Source organism: Ovis aries, chromosome 24 (assembly GCF_016772045.2).
Source record: "Ovis aries strain OAR_USU_Benz2616 breed Rambouillet chromosome 24, ARS-UI_Ramb_v3.0, whole genome shotgun sequence".
NCBI lineage: Eukaryota > Metazoa > Chordata > Mammalia > Artiodactyla > Bovidae > Ovis > Ovis aries.
In genome coordinates, this window is record NC_056077.1 from 11,339,155 (window position 1) to 11,357,373 (window position 18,219).

The 18,219-nt window shown below is 48.9% G+C and overlaps 1 protein-coding gene across 3 annotated transcripts in view; it reads left to right on the forward strand.

The window, feature by feature from the left end:
- Positions 1-18,219, forward strand: part of SNX29 (sorting nexin 29) — a 605,150-nt gene that overhangs the window by 138,552 nt on the left and 448,379 nt on the right. For all 3 annotated transcript variants that reach the window (XM_042240185.1, XM_042240184.1, XM_027961912.2), the window contains 2 exons: positions 579-642; positions 2,705-2,833. In XM_042240185.1, coding sequence (XP_042096119.1) covers positions 579-642; positions 2,705-2,833 — 193 coding nt within the window. The remainder of the gene's footprint in view (positions 1-578; positions 643-2,704; positions 2,834-18,219) is intronic.

The window sequence follows — 18,219 nt, forward strand, 5'->3', positions numbered from 1 at the left end:
GGAGATGTGGGTTCGACCCCTGGGTCAGGAAGATCCCCTGGATCAGAAAGATCCCCTGGAGGAAGAAATGGCAACCCACTCCAGTATACTTGTCTGGAGAATCCCATGGACAGAACAGCCTGGTGAGCTCCAGTCCACAGGGTCGCAAAGAGTCGGACACGACTGAACACGCAGGAGCATGAAGTCAGTTTCATGAGATCTGCTGTCTGACCGGTGGTTGATAACTGGCTCTAACTGGGAATAGATCAGGGTTCAAAGCAGATGCTGTCCGGTTAGCAGGGACTTGGAAAAGCACTCAGAAGTCATCAGTCTGTAACTTCCTTAGCGGCTGGTTATGTTCACCAAGGAAACGCCTCCACATTTATTCTCATCCTGCCCTGCTTTTGGATTCTGTGTGGCTAATAAGAGTGATTGACTGAGCCCACTGGATCTCCTATTCTGTATAGGAATTATTTTTGAAAGGGAAAAGGGAACTCGTCTAGACAAGTGGCCCTAAATAGCACATAATCCAGACCGGTGAGGGGCGGTGTAGCAGGCGGGCTCTGCCGGTTAATTTGGACTTGGCTTTCTTCCCTTAGGTGACCTGCGACAAGCCATCGTGGCCATGATGAACAGGAAAGACGAGCTGGAGGAAGAGAACAGGTATCCAGCGCTGGGGCTGGAGGGGCCGCTCCTTCACAGAAGTCCTCCCTCTGGGGCAGGGAGAAGATCACCAGGAAGGAGGTTTTGCTTCAGGGGCAGAATTGTGACCAGGGGCAGAATTTAAGAAAAAATAGCCTTTGAGATATAATTCACATATCATATAATTCATAGATTATATAATTTAAATATCATATAAAACATAAAACAAAGTATTCAGTGGTTTTTAGCATACTCACAGATATGTGCAACCATCTCACCACAGTCAATTTTAGAACATTTTCTTTGCCTCAAAATGAAGCTCCATCCTCACAGCTGTCACCCTGAGCCCCCCTTAAGCAGCAGGTAACCTTTCATTGAGGTTCTGTCCACCACGTTCCAAGCACTATCGTACTTAACATTTTCTCAAATTGGGGTACCTATAGCAAGATGGTGTGTGGAGTCTTTTGATTTTCCCCAAAGCCCTGTTGCAGACACTGAGAGGCCAAAGGGTTTTATTCATTTTGATTCCCTGTTGAAACCAGGGCTAGATACCAGACAGCTGTTAGCTGTGTTGCCTCTGTCTAGCTGCCCAAAGGCGAACCGCTCCAGTGCCAGGACCTTGTCTGGGCTACAGGCTGGTCAGGAGAGGGGTCTGCCTGCGGTTATCTGCAGAGCCTCTGTGAGCACAAGTCGGGGGGTCGGGGAGTAGGTGTGTATGTATGCACACGCGTGCGCACGCTCATGCCACCCTCTTATGCTTGCCCCTGAGCAGGAATTGTGTCCCTGGGGATGTGCATGCTGATTCTCCTTTTTAAAACTTGCTTTGGGCGCTGCTTGACAAGCTTCTCCCTCATCCTTTATGGAAACATACAAGAGCAAACAAATGTGATTTGGAAAAACAAGTGTTTTTAAAAAGGAGTCTTCAGACAGTGTGATTTTTCCAGTGAAAATAAATCTCAGTGACAGGCTGTGGACTTTGTAGGATGCTTTTTCCTTTTTTCAGCTGGGGCCATTATCTTGGAAAAAGCCACAGGTTTTGTGTTATTTTATAAAGAACAATAGTCACTGTTGGGTCATTTCTTCTCCTTCCCAGCAAGAGAAAAAAAAACCACATCCAGTTTGTGTTGGGGGGCTGGTTTTCAGGCCCTCAAAGGGGAATTTTTTCAAAACTTTCAAGGAGCGTTGAAACACACCATGTTTATTTTTGGAGCGGAGGTTCAGTGAGCAGTGGGGGTGGGATGGTGCAGACACTCCTGCTTGTGGTCTGGTGTCTCATGGCAAGTGTCCTCTAGATTTAGGAGGCAGCCGCACCAAAGTTAGTAAATGTTTTCGAGAAATAGCCATTTGAGGTCCATCGATGGTCACCAGAGCCCTGCTTGGCTCAATTCTAGGTGGTAACTTGTGGTTATGTCTGGAAGAGCCGCTGTCTTTTCTGCTATTTAAGACCAAAGGTGACAGACATTGAAGCGAATTGTTTGCAGGGTGAACATGCTCCAGATACAGTGTAAAGCACGCTCATTGCAATGTGAGGTCATCCATCTCCGTAAGACAGTCTGTATGCTTGTCTAACCTGGAGGTGGCGACGGAGCAAGGGTGAGGGCCTTTTGTGAGATCGTGGGCAAAGGAGGAATGAGACTCCCGTCGTCCATCAGGTAGCTGGAGCCTGTCTCCTGTGTTTGTGGCTCAGGTGGTTTTTTTTGGCCTGTCCTGGCAGCCCTTCCTTTGTTAAATCTCGTACGTAGTGTGGCTGGGCCGAAATGTCTCGGTTGAGCATGCACACCTCAGTGTGGGATGTCTGGGAGGGGGCGTGCCTGAGGTTGGCTCAACTCATTGGTTTCCCTTGGTTTAAACCACCAAACCCACAAGCTCTCAGAGCCAGGCCTCTGGTGGTCCCCAGGGCTCATCCTAATTATGACGCAGAGACTCTTGAGCAGAATTGGGTAGCTCCTCAAAGCAGTTTGTACGAGATGGACGTGAACTGCGGTTTCTGCAGAGCCTTGTGGAAGATGAATGAACTAGGACTTGACTCTGTGAACTCCGGGCTGGCAGCCTCTGAACAGGTGGGATCTCCTCCTCCTCCCAGGTCGCTGCGGAACCTGCTTGACGGCGAGATGGAGCACTCGGCCGCGCTCCGCCAGGAGGTCGACACCTTGAAGCGGAAGGTGGCTGAACAGGAGGAGCGGCACGTCACGAAGGTCCAGGCGCTGGCGAGGTAGGGGGTGGAGGGGCTGGGGGAGGCCCTGGCAAGGCAGACGGGCGAAGGGGCTGGGGGAGGCGCTGGCCAACCCTCAAGCACACCTTTCATCAGTACTTACTAATTTAAAGTGACAACTGGAAATAATACTTACATAGCTGAAATTTTAACTTATTAAATATTGAGTAAGTATTAAATAGTATACATGCACATGGTTCAAAATACAAAAGTCACGAATGGTTAAACTCTGCGATTGCTGGCTCACCCCTGGAGGGTGGGCAGCGTTACCGCCCAGAGGTGCCCCTTGTGTACTTGAGTGGATGTGAACATTCAGATACATGAACTTTCTCTTCTTCTCATCTCCCTCCTCTTCTCTCTTTCTTCCTTGACACAAATGGTCCCGTATCCTGCACCCTACTCCCTCCACGGCTTAGAGACCGTCCTGCTCTGGGTACACAGACTTGCCGTCTTTCTAACGGCTCCTGATAGCCCACCGTCCACCCGCAGTAGGACTCATTTGGCCGACGTGCCAGCAGCCAGGTGTCTGAGTCAATTCTAGCCCTTTGCTTCTGCTGATAATCTGTGCAGTTGTTGTTGTGTCCTCGTATGAGTGTATTTGCCAGAAAAGCTCTTGGAAGTAGAATTGCTGGGTCAAAGCACTGTGTTTTTCTTTTCTTTTATTACTTGTTTGTTTAATTTATTTGGCTACTCCGGGTCTTAGTTGTGGCACGTAGGATCTTTGATCTTAGTTGGGGCCTGTGGGGTCTAGTTCCCTGCCCAGGGACTGAACCAGGGCCCCCTGCGTTGGGAGTGTGGAGTTTTAGCCAGTGGAGCACCAGGGAGGTCCCCACAGTGCTTTCTGAGTTGGATAAAGGTCGTCAGCCTGCCTTTAACGAGGGCTGGGTCTCCACCAGCACAGCCCTGCCTCTGGCGGATCCAGCTTTGGGGCTCTTTGATAAAATCACAGGTGAAAGCAGTGCTGGCGAAATATTTTTCATTTCCCTGGTTTAGAGTATGGTTGAGCCTCTTTATCGCTGAGTCATCTTATTTTCTTTTCCATGACTTTGTTTATATCTAGTTAAAGAAAACTGTAAAGCACCTCCCCCCTACCTCCAAGCTCCAGCTGCCATAATGAGATTTTACTGAATTTGTCACGTGCAAACTTATTTTTATGGGCTCTACTTGAAATCTCCAGCCCGTCACTTCCTAGGCCGTGCCCTTCTACGTAGTAAAAGCTTCATTGCCACCATTTTTATGGGCCTGGATGTGGCATTTCATTGAGCTAGTGCACCATATGGAAGAACCATTTCAGATTGCTGGACATTTGAGTTGTTCCAGTTTTTTCCCCATTTCATGTAAGATAAGCACTTTCACTGGTTGTTCTTTGTTGCTGTTGTTCAGTCACTCAGTTATGTGTGACTTTTTGCAACCCCATGGACTGTGGCACGCCAGGCTTCCCTGTCCTTCACCATCTCCCAGAGTTTGCTGAACTCCACTGAGTTGATGATGCCGTCTAGCCGTCTCATACTCTATCATCACCTTCTCCTCCAGCCTTCAATCTTCCCCAGCATCAGGGTCTTTTCCAGTGAGTCAGCTCTCTGCATCAGGTGGCCCAAGTATTGGAGCTTCAGCCCTTCTGATGAATATTCAGGGTTGATTTCCTTTAGGATTCATGTGGCCTGATTCCCTTGCAGGCCAGGGGGCTCTCAAGAGTCTTCTCCAGTGCCACAGTTCAAAAGCATCAATTCTTTGGCGCTCAGCCTTCTTTATGGTCCAACTTTCACATCTTTACATGACTGTTGGAAAAACCATAGTTTTGACCATACGGATTCTTTAAGACTACTTTAAAAATAGACCGGGAGATGCATCTATCTTGTCGGGGGTTGTGGTGGGGGAGCCCAGGGTTAAGGAAACTCAATAGCAGCAGCATTACCATCCCCGTGCTGTCAGCTGTTGTGAATGACACTAATGTAATTGTTATGTATATGTAATGGGAAGTTGGCAGTGTGATCCCATACTTATTTATTTGTTGGCTGTGCTGGGTCTTCATTGTGGCCTGTAGGCTGAGTAGTTGTGGCACACGGGCTTAGTTGCTCCGCAGCTGTGTCCCCTGCCTTGGAAGGCAGTTTCTTAACCACTGGACCACCAGGAAGTTCCTCTGTGTTTAATTTCAATTTGAACTTCTCTCCTGCATTCACGTTTGAAAATGACATATCCAGAGCATCAGAAACAAGTCCCCCCCCCCCCCAAAAAAAAAGAAACAAGTCCCAGGTGCCTGATACGGCATTTTCTCACCTGGCGCCCATCTTACCTGGCCATGCCAGGGTTCCGTGGTGTGATTTTGTTCTGTGTTCTCAATAAAGACTGTAGTCTGTGGAGACCCGGGTTCTGAATCATTGAAGACAGACAGACTTCCATCTTCTGTCATTTTTAATTGTGTCAGGAGCCAGCTCAGCCTCGAGTTGCTGCTCCATTGCTTGCAAATTTGGTGTTGGGTCTGAACCACTTCACTTCCACAGGCGTGCGTTTCTTCGTTTATGAAATGGATGGGATGGTCTTATCCCCCTGAGAGGGCCCACTGAGGAAAGTGTGTGGAAGTCCATAAGGCAGTGGTGAGTGATTGGAGTGTGTTTTATAGTAAGTGTGTTTTGAGTATATGATAATTTTGGGATAAATTTTCTTTAGCCCATGAATGAAATAGAAAAAGGTAACTTCTTAACCACACTATTCTGTAATCTGGTTTCCCCAGTTAAACAATGGGGTAGCTGAGAGTTTGGGCTTCCTTGGTGGCTCAGGGGTAAGGAATCTGCCTGCCAGTGCAGGAGACGTGGGTTTGATCCCTGATTCAGGAAGATCCCTTGGAGAAGAAAATGGCAAACCCACCCCAGTATTCTTACCTGGGAAATCCCATGGACAGAGAAACCTGGCGGGCTACAGTCCCTGGGGTCACAAAAGAGTTGAACACAACCTAAGTGACTAAATACACAGACAGCTGAAAGTTTAAGGTGCCTGCAAGTTTGCAGTTTGCAGGTAGAAGGAACTTGGATAAAGCGGGCAAACACTTCAGGAGGAAACGGCCTGGAAACGGACAGAGCAGTGGGACGTGGTTTGAAAGACTCGGCTGCTGACATTGCACACGGACTTCTGCCAGCTGTCAGAAGTTTCTCATTGCTTCTGGCCGCAGGAGGAGCGGCTGTCCTTGTTGTCAGATGGTGGGTCCCCGTGGTGAGCTGTGGTTGATGGCCTGGGGGTGCTGTCATCCATGGGTCACAGGCAGGGTGTGGAGGGTCAGGGGTGGGGGCGAGGCCCACACGCTGCACCAGGGTAGCCCTGTTCTAGGTCCCCATGTGTCCAGATGGCAGGTTTCATAATGCAGGTAGTTTAGCCTAGTGGTTGGTGGTACTGATTCTGGCACTGGATCCTGGGGGTCCATTCATGGCTGTGCTGCTTATTAGCTATGTGACCTTGAGCAAGTTACTTAACTGTCTCTGTTTCCTTGGTTATAAAATGAAGAGAACTCTATCTCATAGAGTAGTTATATGGTAAAATGAGAGACCATATGTCAGCTCCATGAATGGGCTTCATAAATGCTCCAACACATTACCTATCATTATCATTTTTCTCTAGGATAGTAATTGTATTATTACTAAGGAACCTTGCCTAATCAAAAGTTGTATTTTAACAGCAGTGGTGCAGAAAGAATTAAGAATTAGGCTATTTCAGACACAGGGCAGTGAAATTATTTTTGCTGTATTGCTGAGAAGCGTGTTCGGGTGTATGTGTGTCTTCCTGGCCCTGAGTATAGAGTTGTGAAATGAGGACATCCCTGAGCAAACGAAGCGTCGTATTACACATTCATTTTGCTCAGAATTAATGGCTTTCCTTTCATGCCATCACGGCTCAACAAAGAGCGAGGTCATATAAGCAGCCCAGTGCCTTTGTGGCGCCAAGCGTCTGCGCCTTTCCGGGCGGAGTCCTCGTGATCAGTAGTGGTTCAGGATCAGTCAGTCTCCCTCCCTGGATAATGGATTGCCTTACTTCCTGGGTAAGTAACAAATCTCAAGCTCAACAAGGTCTTAGTGTTTAAGCACAGGGAACTATATCCCATATCCTGTGATAAACAGGATAGGAAATGGAAAAGAACATGAAGAGAAATGTGTGTGTGTGTGTGTGTGTGTGTGTGTGTGTGTGTGTGTGTGTATGACTGAATCACTTTGCTGTATAGCAGAAACTAATACAACATTGTAAATCCACTCTATGTACTTCAATTGAAAAAAAAAAAAGCTCATCCTGTGACATAGGTGTGAGCAGAAAGAAAACACACGTTAACTGAGCAGAAGTGCCTCTGAGGGGTGCAAGTGGCCAGGGCTGTGGGGTTGTTGTGGGCATTTCTGTTTCTGCTCTATTTATTTATTTGTTTGTTTGTTTGGCGCATCAGGTCTTAGTTGTGGCACGAGGGAGCTTTGTTGTGTCACGTGGGCCCTTTCGCTGTGGTGCACGGACTCTCTGGTTAGGGAGCACTGGCTCAGTAGTCGTGACATACAGGCTTAGTTGCTCCACAGAGTGTGGGCTCTTAGTTCCCCAACCAGGGATCAAACTGGCATCCCCTGCATTGTAGGGTGGTTTCGTAACCACTGGAACACCAGGGAGGTCCCGGGCTCTGCTTTTTTTGTTTTAGATACCCCTGGCTGTGTAACAAATGATCTCCAAACTTGACAGCTTAAAACAGGGAATGTTGAGGATCCTCCGCAATTCCCACGAGTTGGAAATGTGGGAATGGCTCAGGGTTCCTTATAAGGTTGTGGTCAAGCGTTAACCAGAGCTGTGGTCATCTGAAGGCTTGACTGCGGTGGAGGGTCCACTTTGGAGCTCGCTCGCGTGGCTGTTGGCAGAAGGCTTTGGTTCCCTGCTATGTGGACTGCTCTGTAGGGTTGCTCACAATTTGGCAGCTGACTTCCCGGGGTGAGTAACCCAAGCGGCAAGGGAACACACCCAACACAGAAGCCACTGTGACTTTTGTGACCTAAGGCCAGAAATGACAGATGACCACATCTGCCGTATTCTGTTGTCACGCAGCTCAAGCCTGGTTCAGCGTGGAAGGGGTCTACACGTGGACGTCAGTACCAAGAAGCAGGGGTCTTGGGGGCCACCCTGGAGGCTGTCTGTCACACCTACCCGGGGACAGCACTACCCCAGTCTTCCTTGGCTGGGTCTTCCTCCTCTCCATTCTGTCCCAGTGCTTTGGCAGGAGTAACCCCACCACTGCCCCACTGGGGCTCCGGAGCATGGCAGATGTCACCAGCCTGGACAGTTAGCTTGTTCCATCCCGTGGCCACCATGATTGGGCTGTGAGCAGTCCCTCAAGAGCAAACTCATGTGCTGGCAGAATCGTGGAGATGAGAACTCAAGTCCCAAAGCCAGAAGGGCAGAGTCATACATGAGACTGAAAAAGGGAGACTTCCTTTCTCATTCTTTCATGATGTCCCATCCTTCAGTTCTGTTTTCTTTCTTACAGCATTAGCATTTTATTAATATATATTTAGGTCATTATAATCTTTTTCTTCAAACTTTGAACTTTTTACTTTGTATTGGGGATATAACCAATTAACAGTGTTGTGGTAGTTTCAGGTAAACAGCGAAGGGACACAGCCATACATGTATATGTATCCATTCTCCCCCAGCCTTCCCCCGCTCTCCCTCCAGCTTCAGGCTGCCACATGACATTGAGTAGAGCTCCCTGTGCTTACACAGGTGGTCCTTGGTGATTGTCCATTTTGATGTTCAGTTCTACGTCATTAAAGAAACATGTTCTGGAGGACTTTTCAAGCCCATTATGTAAAGCAAAACTGCAGTCAGAGTGAGTGGAGACCAGAGTCCAGTTTTTGTCTGTATGTTTTTCAGAAGATTAGCATTTGCTTTGCTGCCTGATTCTAAAGGCCTGTGGTTGCAGCCTGAGGGTGGGGCTCCCCCATTAGAAGAGTTGCTGTAGTATCATTTCCTGAAAAGCTACCCCTTTTATTTTCCCCACGCTAGAGGATCAGCCATCAGTTCAGTTCAGTTAATCAGCCGTGTCCGACTCTTTGCGACCCCATGGACTGCAGCATGCCAGGCCTCCCTGTCCATCACCAACTCCCGGAGCGTACCCAAACTCATGTCCATTGAGTTAGTGATGCCATCTAGCCATGTCATCCTCTGTCGTCCCCTTCTCCTCCTGCCCTCAGTCTTTCCCAGCATCAGGGTCTTTTCCAATGAGTCAGTTCTTCGCATCAGGTGCCCAAAGTATAGCAGTTTCAGCTTCAACATCAGTCCTTCCGATGAACACCCAGGACTGATCTCCTTTAGGACAGACTGGCTGGATCTCCTTGCAGTCCGAGGGACTCTCAGCCTTCTCCAACACCACAGTTCAAAAGCATCAATATTTCGGCACTCAGCTTTCTTTATAGTCCAACTCTCACATCCATACATGGCTTGGTTTAAAAAGGTTTTTTCCCTCTTGGTTGGTTGTAGGGGTTGAACTCTCCCAAGCACCAAGGCATCAGCTCTGATCTGTCTAATCTGGTCAAGATAATTCCATCTCCTTTCCGAAATGATTGGTTCAGGTAACCATGGCTTGACCCAACTTGGATTTAGTTCAGGAAATGAGCATGAGGTCTAATTCTGGCCATGGAGATGTGGTTGAGGTTTGCTAGGGCTTTGGAAGAAGATGGTCCTTTGCTTGTTAGATGGCTGGAGTGGCTGCCTTTGGAACACGTGCTGTGAGGTACAGAGGCTGGAACTGCTGCAGCCATTTTACCACCATGAGGGAGACAGCTTCAGGGTAAAGCTCACACGACAACTTGGGAGGGAGAGGAGGGGTGAGAACGTTTAATGTGAAGTGATGGGAACCCACCAGGAACTGGCTTGTGAAGAAGTGCCCTTGATTGGCCTGTGTAGCTGACAAATTTCGAGAAGAGCTAGCGCTCTGCCCAGCTGGACCCAGGGACCCTGGGGGCGTCACGTGGGATCCTTATCCTTCTGTATCTCCCCTTCTTTTCCTTGGTCGTAGCTTCATTCTCAGTCCTGCTCTTCTCGCATAGTGACAAGAGGGCCCCTAGGCATTGCTAGGCATAAATCCTGTTGGCTCAGTACCCAGAGGAAGGAGAGCGTGTCTTCCTGAAAGCTCATGAGAAAGTTCTGGGATTCGCTCATTTTCCTGGCAGGATGTGTTATCCTCGCTGTCCCGGCCTGTGTCACGTGCCCCCTGGAGACTTGCTTTTCCTTACCTGGCCACGTGGAGCAAGAGCAAACGACAGGGGCATTTCTTCAAGAGGACAGCTGGGGAGCTCGTTCTGTCAGATGGGGGTGAGTGGCGGTCAAGCAGAGACTGTGGATGTCCCCTGCCATGGGGACACATTTGGAAATTGTCGGTTTCCCAGTGTAGAAACTCTGCACCCTAGAGCCAGCCCTCCCACGAGTGATGGTGAAGTCTGGGCTTCAGGTCATCCCACTGTCCCTGTGTGTCTTTCCTTGGTGGGATGTTTACATCAGATGCAATTTGACCTTGTTAGCAAGCGCCTGGTCCAGCCACTTTGGCCTCCTTAGATGTACAGGTCTCAGTACCAGCCTCAGTATCCCTTTAAAATAAAAATCAACCCTTTTATTATACTATCCTGAAATGAAATTCATAGCTAACACACCCTGCCTGCACAAATAATTTAAAAAATCAGTATAATACCCTAACTCTTAATCTGAAGGAGAAGTAATAGGGAAGTAATTTATAATACAAAGTAGATTGCAGTATACATGGGCTGGGCATGACCTTGCCCGAAAAACATGAAGTGGTAAAGTGCTCTTACCTAGTTATAATGCACATGTTTGGATTTAAATGCGGTCAAGTCAGAAGTCACTCTTTAGAAGAAATGCAGAAAATGGAAGAACAGAGCATGGGTGGGCCCCAGGGTAAAAACTGGTATATCCAGTGTACAGTTAATTTGAGGATAGGTTCAGATTACAAACAAGCTTTTTTTTTTTTTTAAAATATATTTTTTATTTGAATGCACCGGGTCTTAGTTCTAAGCAGCACTTAGGATCTTTGATCTTCACTGTGGCCTGTGGAAGCTTTTCCAGTTGTGGCCTGTGAGATCTAGTTCCCTGACCAGGGATTGAACCCAGGCACCCTGCATTGGGAGCATGGAGTCTCAGCAACCGGACCACCAGGGAAGTCCTTACCGATAAGCTTTTCACCCACATAAAGGGCCATCAGGATGATGGAAAGCAGGGCAGGATATAGTTTGCTCTTGGTCTTTCAGGACAGTTTGTAGCCTCAGCCCCACTTTCTTAATGCTGGTAACACCTTCATCTTGGTGACCAAAGCATCTCTACACTTTGGCCTTGCTTAGCCTTTGCCATGCATTACAAGTCATCGGGGAGCTTTAAAACAGTGTCCACACCCGGTTGAGAACCACTGCTTTCGCCCTTTCTGTGTTCTTGTCTTCAAGTTTGTAAACATACCTTTAGAATTTTGTTCCCACAGCCTTGCGGTCCACGGTCACGTGGCCTCTCTTTTGGTGTCCTTGGCTGGGGACCGAACCCTGATCACACGGATACTCTGTTGAGCCCCCGGTGTCTCCCTCCCTTCGCTACTCCCGTCCTTCACTTCTCCCTGAGCAGGAAACTGGCATCCCCAGGTCGCCGGCTTTCTCGCCCCGCTGGGTCTCATTAGCCGAGGGAGCTGTGCTCTTCCTCATTCCTCAGCACGTCCCTGTCAGCAGCTGACAGGTCCTTAGTGATGAACCCCAGAGCAGCCGAGGAGAGCTGAGTGCACGGGGTGGGACAGGGTGAAGATGGGACACACGTGTCCAGGCAGGAGACAAAGCAACGGCCCAGGAGGAGGAGCTGGCTTCCTGAATTTTAATGCTGCCGGGATCCAGTGAAGGATGGCTGGTCAATTAATATCCACTCACTGATGAGTTGATTCACCCATCAGACACCTATTCTGAGTGAGCTGGGTCCATCAGAGAGAAACAGGATACAGCTGACTAACCTCTAGGGGCTGAACATCAGGGGAGGAACAGATAAACACAGACTTTAACCTTTCACTGATGATTCCCTGCGCTCTGGTTAAGGTGGCTGTTCTTGGAAGGAAGTGCAGGGCAAGCCTGGGCTCGAGCCCAGCCTCTTTCTTTCATTTTGGCTGCACTGGGTCCTTGTGCTGTGCGGGCTTTCTCTGGTTGCGCTGCGTGGGGGCTTCTCTTGTGGAGCACGGGCTCTAGAGCACGCGGGGTCAGCAGTTGTGTGCGGGCTTCCCTGGTGGCTCAGATGGTAAAGAATCTGCCTTTAATGCAGGAGACCCAGGTTCAATCCCTGGGTTGGGAAGATCCCCTTGAGGAGGGTAGGGCTAACCTACTCCGGTATTCTTTCCTGGAGAATCCCATGGACAGAGGAGCCTGGTGGGCTGCAGTCCATGGGGTCACAAAGGGTTGGATGCCACTGAGCGACTAACACTTAATAACTTGCCCTCCGGCATGTGGGGTCTTAGTTCCCTGACCAGGGATCGAACCTGCGTCCCCTGCACTGGCAAGCGGATTCTTAACCACTGGACCACCAGGCAAGTCCCTTGAGTCCAACTTCTGTAGGACTGGACTCGAGTGAGGTGAGTGAGGCCCCTCGGTGCAGAAAAAGGGAGGCGCTTGCTCACTCTGAGGGCCCTGCGAGTGCTTCTTGCGCTTCTAGATGTTTTCTCGACTGGTCATCCCACCCCTGATGCTTCTCACCTAGAAACATGAGACCGCGGTAGACCCTCCTTGTAGACAGCACACAAAAGATACTGCAGGGCCAGTGTGGAGCACAGTGGAGCCCTGCCTAAGTCCTTAGGAAAGGCCAGCTGTGTCTGTGCTTACCAGTTCCGTGTAAGTCAATTTTTCTTCCATACAAGGCTGCACAGAGTCATTTTCTGGAGTTAATCTCACCCGCTGTTGCTTAGATGTAACTAACTGTCTAATTAAGAATTCTCTGGGCTGAGGAACTACATGCTTTGTTTAGTTCTGGCTGTAGATACATGGCAGTCACCAGGGGAGCTTTTACAACTGTGACAACCAGACCACCCTCCAGACCAATTCCATCAGGATCTCTGGAGGCAAGACCCAGACCGCTCAGGTGCAGCCAAAGTTGACAGTACATGGCTCAGAGCAGCGCGTTTCAAACCGTAACATGCCCGCCATGCCCCTGGGGGTCACGGTGGCCCTCAGACTCTGATTCCATGGGCCTGGGGGGCGGGGGGCCTGAGAGTGAGCATTTGTAGCAAGCTCCTGGGTGCTGCTGACGCTGCCGGCGTCCACACCGCACTGTGAGTGGCCCGGGCTCACACCGATGCTGGTGAGAGGAAGTTCAGTGGTTCAAAACACCTGGGCTGTTAGAATGACGTGAAGGCACTTGTGATTGTTTTTCAAATCTCAGAACCAAGTCAGGCTGTTGGCCTGTTTGAAGCGTACGGAGAATGCTGTACGATCACTACAAAATTAGCACTGTTCGCGTTTGTCGTCTCTGCTTTCAATTTTATTTTTAAGTGAACTATAAACAACGTGCCATCTTGTTGTCTGTGGGTTCTGAAAGATCTGCGTGTGGGCTTTTGACTCGAGCCTATCCGTCTGCAGCTTGCCTGGCTTGACCCCGCATCAAGTGGAAGGCTTTTAGGTTAAGATGCCCACAAGGGGGATCCTGGGCTGGAATTCAGTCGTAACTGGCCAGTGTGAGATTTCTTAAAAAAAGCTCTTGTTTTTCTGCTTACAAAAATTACATTTAAGTTGTGAAAGCACCATAACAACTTGAAATGGAGAAGAGAGTCCTCAGTCTCATGACCCTGGCATGACAGCTATTCCTATTCTTTGTCCACTTAAGTACTATTTTTACATAGGTATGCGACCGTTAGTGTGTACATGTAATTGTAAAAAGAAGTATAGTTGATTTACAATGTTGTATTAGTTTTTAGTGTGCAGCAAAGTGATCAGTTATGTGTGTGTGTGTGTATATATTCTTTTCCAGATTCTTTTCCGTCATAAGTTTTTACGGTATATTGAGGAGAGTTCCCTGTGCTATACAGTAGCGTTTTATTGTTTATATATAGCAGTGTTTATCTGTTAATCTCCAGCTCCTAATTTATCCCTCCCCTCCCATTTCCCCTTTGGTAAGTATGAATTTGTTTTTTATGACTGGGTTTATTTTTGTTTTGTAAACAAGCTCATTTGTGTCATGTTTTAGATTCTATGTGAAAGTGACGTGACGTGGTGTTTGTCTTTCTGACTCACTTCACTTGGTGTGAGCATCTCCAGGTCCATCCATGTTGCTGCAGATGGCATTGTTTCATTCTTTTTAAACGGCTGAGTAATACTTTATTGTGTAGCTATATCACATCTTCTTTATCCATTTATCTGTCTCTGTAAACATTTGGTTGTGTCTGTTCTTGGCTGTTACAAACACTGCTTCACTGAACACTGGAGTGCATGTATCTTTTGTTGAATTAGAGTTTTCTCCAGATATATGTCCAGGAGTTGGATTGCTGAATCATATGATAGCAATTTTTGGTTTTTAAAGGAACCTCCATGCTGTTTCTCATAGTGGCTTTAAATTTGCCACCAACAGTATGCATGTGGGCATGCTAAGTTGCTTCAATCGTGTCTGACTCTTTGTGACCCCATGGACTGTGGCCCACCAGGCTCCTCTGTCCGTGGGATTCTCCAGACAAGAATACTGGAGTGGGTTGCCATGCCCGTCTCTGGGGGATCTTCCCCCTCCAGGGATTGAATCTGCGTCTCTTATGTCTCCTGCTTCGGCAGAAAAGCTCTTTACCACTAGTGCCACCTGGGAGGCCCCACAAACAGGATAGGATTTATATATACATACAATTTATTATTCTGTTTATAATATTTTCTTATGTTTCTATGTAGGTTTCAAATGATGTTTAAGTAGAGATTTTTACCCTTGGAATAGAAAGAAAGGGTACAAATTACACAGAAGAGTTTAAAGAAGAAAATCACTTGGACACAGTTACTGTTAATGTGTTTTATTCCATTTATGTGTACATTCATTTTATACAAATCAGATCATTTTGAGTTCATAAGTTGATGGTCTGTTTTGAAAGCCACTGAAGAGTAAGTAACATGTCCTCCTCCTGTTCTCTTACATGGACGTTACTTATGATGGTCGTGTAGAATTTTGTGTTTAGATATGTCTTTGATTCTCATACCATTTCCCCCCTTCCCGTCTTTATAGCAGTAGTCCTTCTGTGAACATTTTTTGAGGGGTGGGTCAACTCTTCCTTTTATTAAAAAAGAAAAGTCTTAAGCTGGATTTCTGGAATTGGAATTCTCATTTTAGAAAGTGTGAGTATCTGTAAAGACTCTTGATTCAGAGGAAAGAGGTCTTGCTTAACCACCCCTGTGGGCGCCCGCCCTTCCCATTAGCATCTGGAAGGCCTGCTCCTCCCATCAGCATCTGGAAGGCCTGCCCTTCCCATCAGCATCTGGAAGGCCTGCTCCTCCCATCAGCATCTGGAAGGCCTGCTCCTCCCATCAGCATCTGGAAGGCCTGCTCCTCCCATCAGCATCTGGAAGGCCTGCTCCTCCCGTCAGCATCTGGAAGGCCTGCTCCTCCCGTCAGCATCTGGAAGGCCTGCTCCTTGTATCAGCATCTGGAAGGCCTGCTCCTCGCATCAGCATCTGGAAGTCCTGCCCTTCCCATCAGCATCTGGAAGGCCTGCTCCTCCCGTCAGCATCTGGAAGGCCCGCCCTTCCCATCAGCATCTGGAAGGCCTGCTCCTCCATCAGCATCTGGGAGGCCCGCTCCTCGCATCAGCATCTGGAAGGCCCGCCCTTCCCATCAGCATCTGGAAGGCCCGCCCTTCCCATCAGCATCTGGAAGGCCTGCTCCTCCATCAGCATCTGGAAGGCCCGCCCTTCCCATCAGCATCTGGAAGGCCTGCTCCTCCATCAGCATCTGGGAGGCCTGCTCCTCCGTCAGCATCTGGGAGGCCTGCTCCTCCATCAGCATCTGGGAGGCCTGCTCCTCCCGTCAGCATCTGGGAGGCCTGCTCCTCCATCAGCATCTGGAAGGCCTGCTCCTCCCGTCAGCATCTGGGAGGCCTGGTCCTCCATCAGCATCTGGAAGGCCTGCTCCTCCGTCAGCATCTGGGAGGCCTGCTCCTCCGTCAGCATCTGGGAGGCCTGCTCCTCCGTCAGCATCTGGGAGGCCTGCTCCTCCATCAGCATCTGGGAGGCCTGCTCCTCCATCAGCATCTGGGAGGCCTGGTCCTCACATCAGCATCTGGAAGGCCCGCCCTTCCCGTCAGCATCTGGGAGGCCTGCTCCTCCATCAGCATCTGGGAGGCCTGCTCCTTTGGCCTTGCCAGTGACTGTGCAGCACACCGCGGTTTACTTTGCGTGTTTTCATGTGGGTTAGCGTCTAGGCTGCTTCTAGTTTCCTGAGATTGTAGGTAAAGGTTTGGGAGATATCCCTTTGTCTGTGGCTTGTTCTTGCCTCTGTCCGTTTCTTCCCTCAGTGTGTATTTCAGGGGTGAGGTCACAGGGCAAAGGATTTGAAGGTTTTAATAGCACACAGGTTGTGTGGTTCTGGCTCCAGGGTGAGGCAGGAGGACCCACCCACTAGAGCTTGAGCTGGTCCTGTCATGATTTCGTCATTGCTTGACCCCTGCTTTCCTGACCATGAAGGTGAAGGTATCCTTGGCATGACTGATTTCCCAGCTGACTTTCCTTTTGGGAGCAGAGGTGTGGGAATCCCAAGCGGATCCATTATCTGAACTTGGAACCGTGGACACTGGAGAGACATATACATCCCTTCAGGGCCTTTCAGAAGTCTGTGACCTCTGTCACTTTCCTTGATTTTTTTTTTCCAAATGAGAATGGTGGGTAGGAACAGCTGGAGATACAGGAGCACGGCAGCGTCTCTTAAAGCAGTCACGTGCACGGGAGAAAGCCATGTGCTTGTTTATTTTCTGTAACGCCTCTCGAATGCAATCAAAGACCCAGGTTTTGTTGCCGAACTCAAATTTTTAGGGAGTAAGCAGCAAGGTATATTTGCAGGCCCATCTGCATCTTGGAGCCCGTGCCCCCGTGGAATGGCTCGGCGTCTGAGCCATTAGCCTTCGGTGCCAGATGTTCCCCACAAAATGTGCACCAAACGCGGACTTGGGTGGCTCATCAAGATGCGAGAACCAAACAGCTGTTCAGGGAAGAGGGAGCTGCGTGTGTCTGCAACGTCGCTTGAGCCCATCGCTTTTCCCCATCAAAGCTCAGAAACAGGAGGAGATAAAAAATTACCCCAACCAATCAGTGTGATAGAACTCTCATTAAAAGGTTATGATAATTATCTACGGGGGAGGCAAATGTGTTTACCATTCATTAACGCTCCGCTTGCTGTCTTTTCTAATGAGAAGTAGGTAGAAACGTCTAGAGGAGTAAATAAAAATAAGAGAATGGCTTTGAGGGAGAACAGAAGAGCCCAGGAAAGGAGCCCAATTGAGAGAGAGAGAGAGAGAGAGAGAGAGAGAGAGAGAGATGACGCTACCAAGTGAATGTCAGGGTTTGTGTTACTTGAGAGAAAATGGTTGAAATGAAACAGCCAGACCTGGGTGATCCTAGGAGCTGGAGCCCTTTGCTCCCTTGAACACCCTGGCTTCTTCCTCTTTGCCTTGGGAGAGGCAGAGTTGGCAACCTGGTTCTTCGCAGAAAATGCTTTTTCCAGCCTTGCCTTTCCGGTGCGGTTCACAAGGTGGCAATTTCCATGTCACTGAACATGAAGGCCGGGTCTTAAATATAGCCGGCAAGTGAATGCCCTGCAGGCGGTGCCAGTGGCGGTGACATCACTGCTGAGCCGCTTCTTGTTATTTTGGAGCCGGGGAGGGGAGCAGCAGGAAGCTCAGGGAGAGGAGATATTCTCGGCAGCGGCAGTAATGCACTTTCAGGAGAGGCAGCTGTCACGTCTACTGGCTCTGGAAGTTTGCAGAGTTTATTTGTTCCGCGAGCAAGCAAAAGTTCACTGAGTTCATCCCGGGTGCCAAACATAGACAAGGTACAGACATGTGAGACACTCACCTACCGTCACGCGGCTCACGCCAAACAGCCATCACAAACACGTTTTTATTTTAGGCAGAAGAACTGTTTTCTTCAAGTGCAGTCTTTCTTGGAAGCTCCAGATGTAGCCTACCTGAGAGCTGAGCTGCATGGGTTGGAGTGGAGGGCGCCCGGGTCCTGGAACACCACCTCCTGAGCCCCTAAACCCCCACATGAACCACACCTAAAAAGGCAGTTTAGAAGTGATCAGCTTGTGTGGAACAGGTTTTCCTTTGAGTTCGTTTCCCTTGTTTCTGGTAACGTGGAATAAGGAGTTGTTGGGACTGAACAAAACCCACAGAG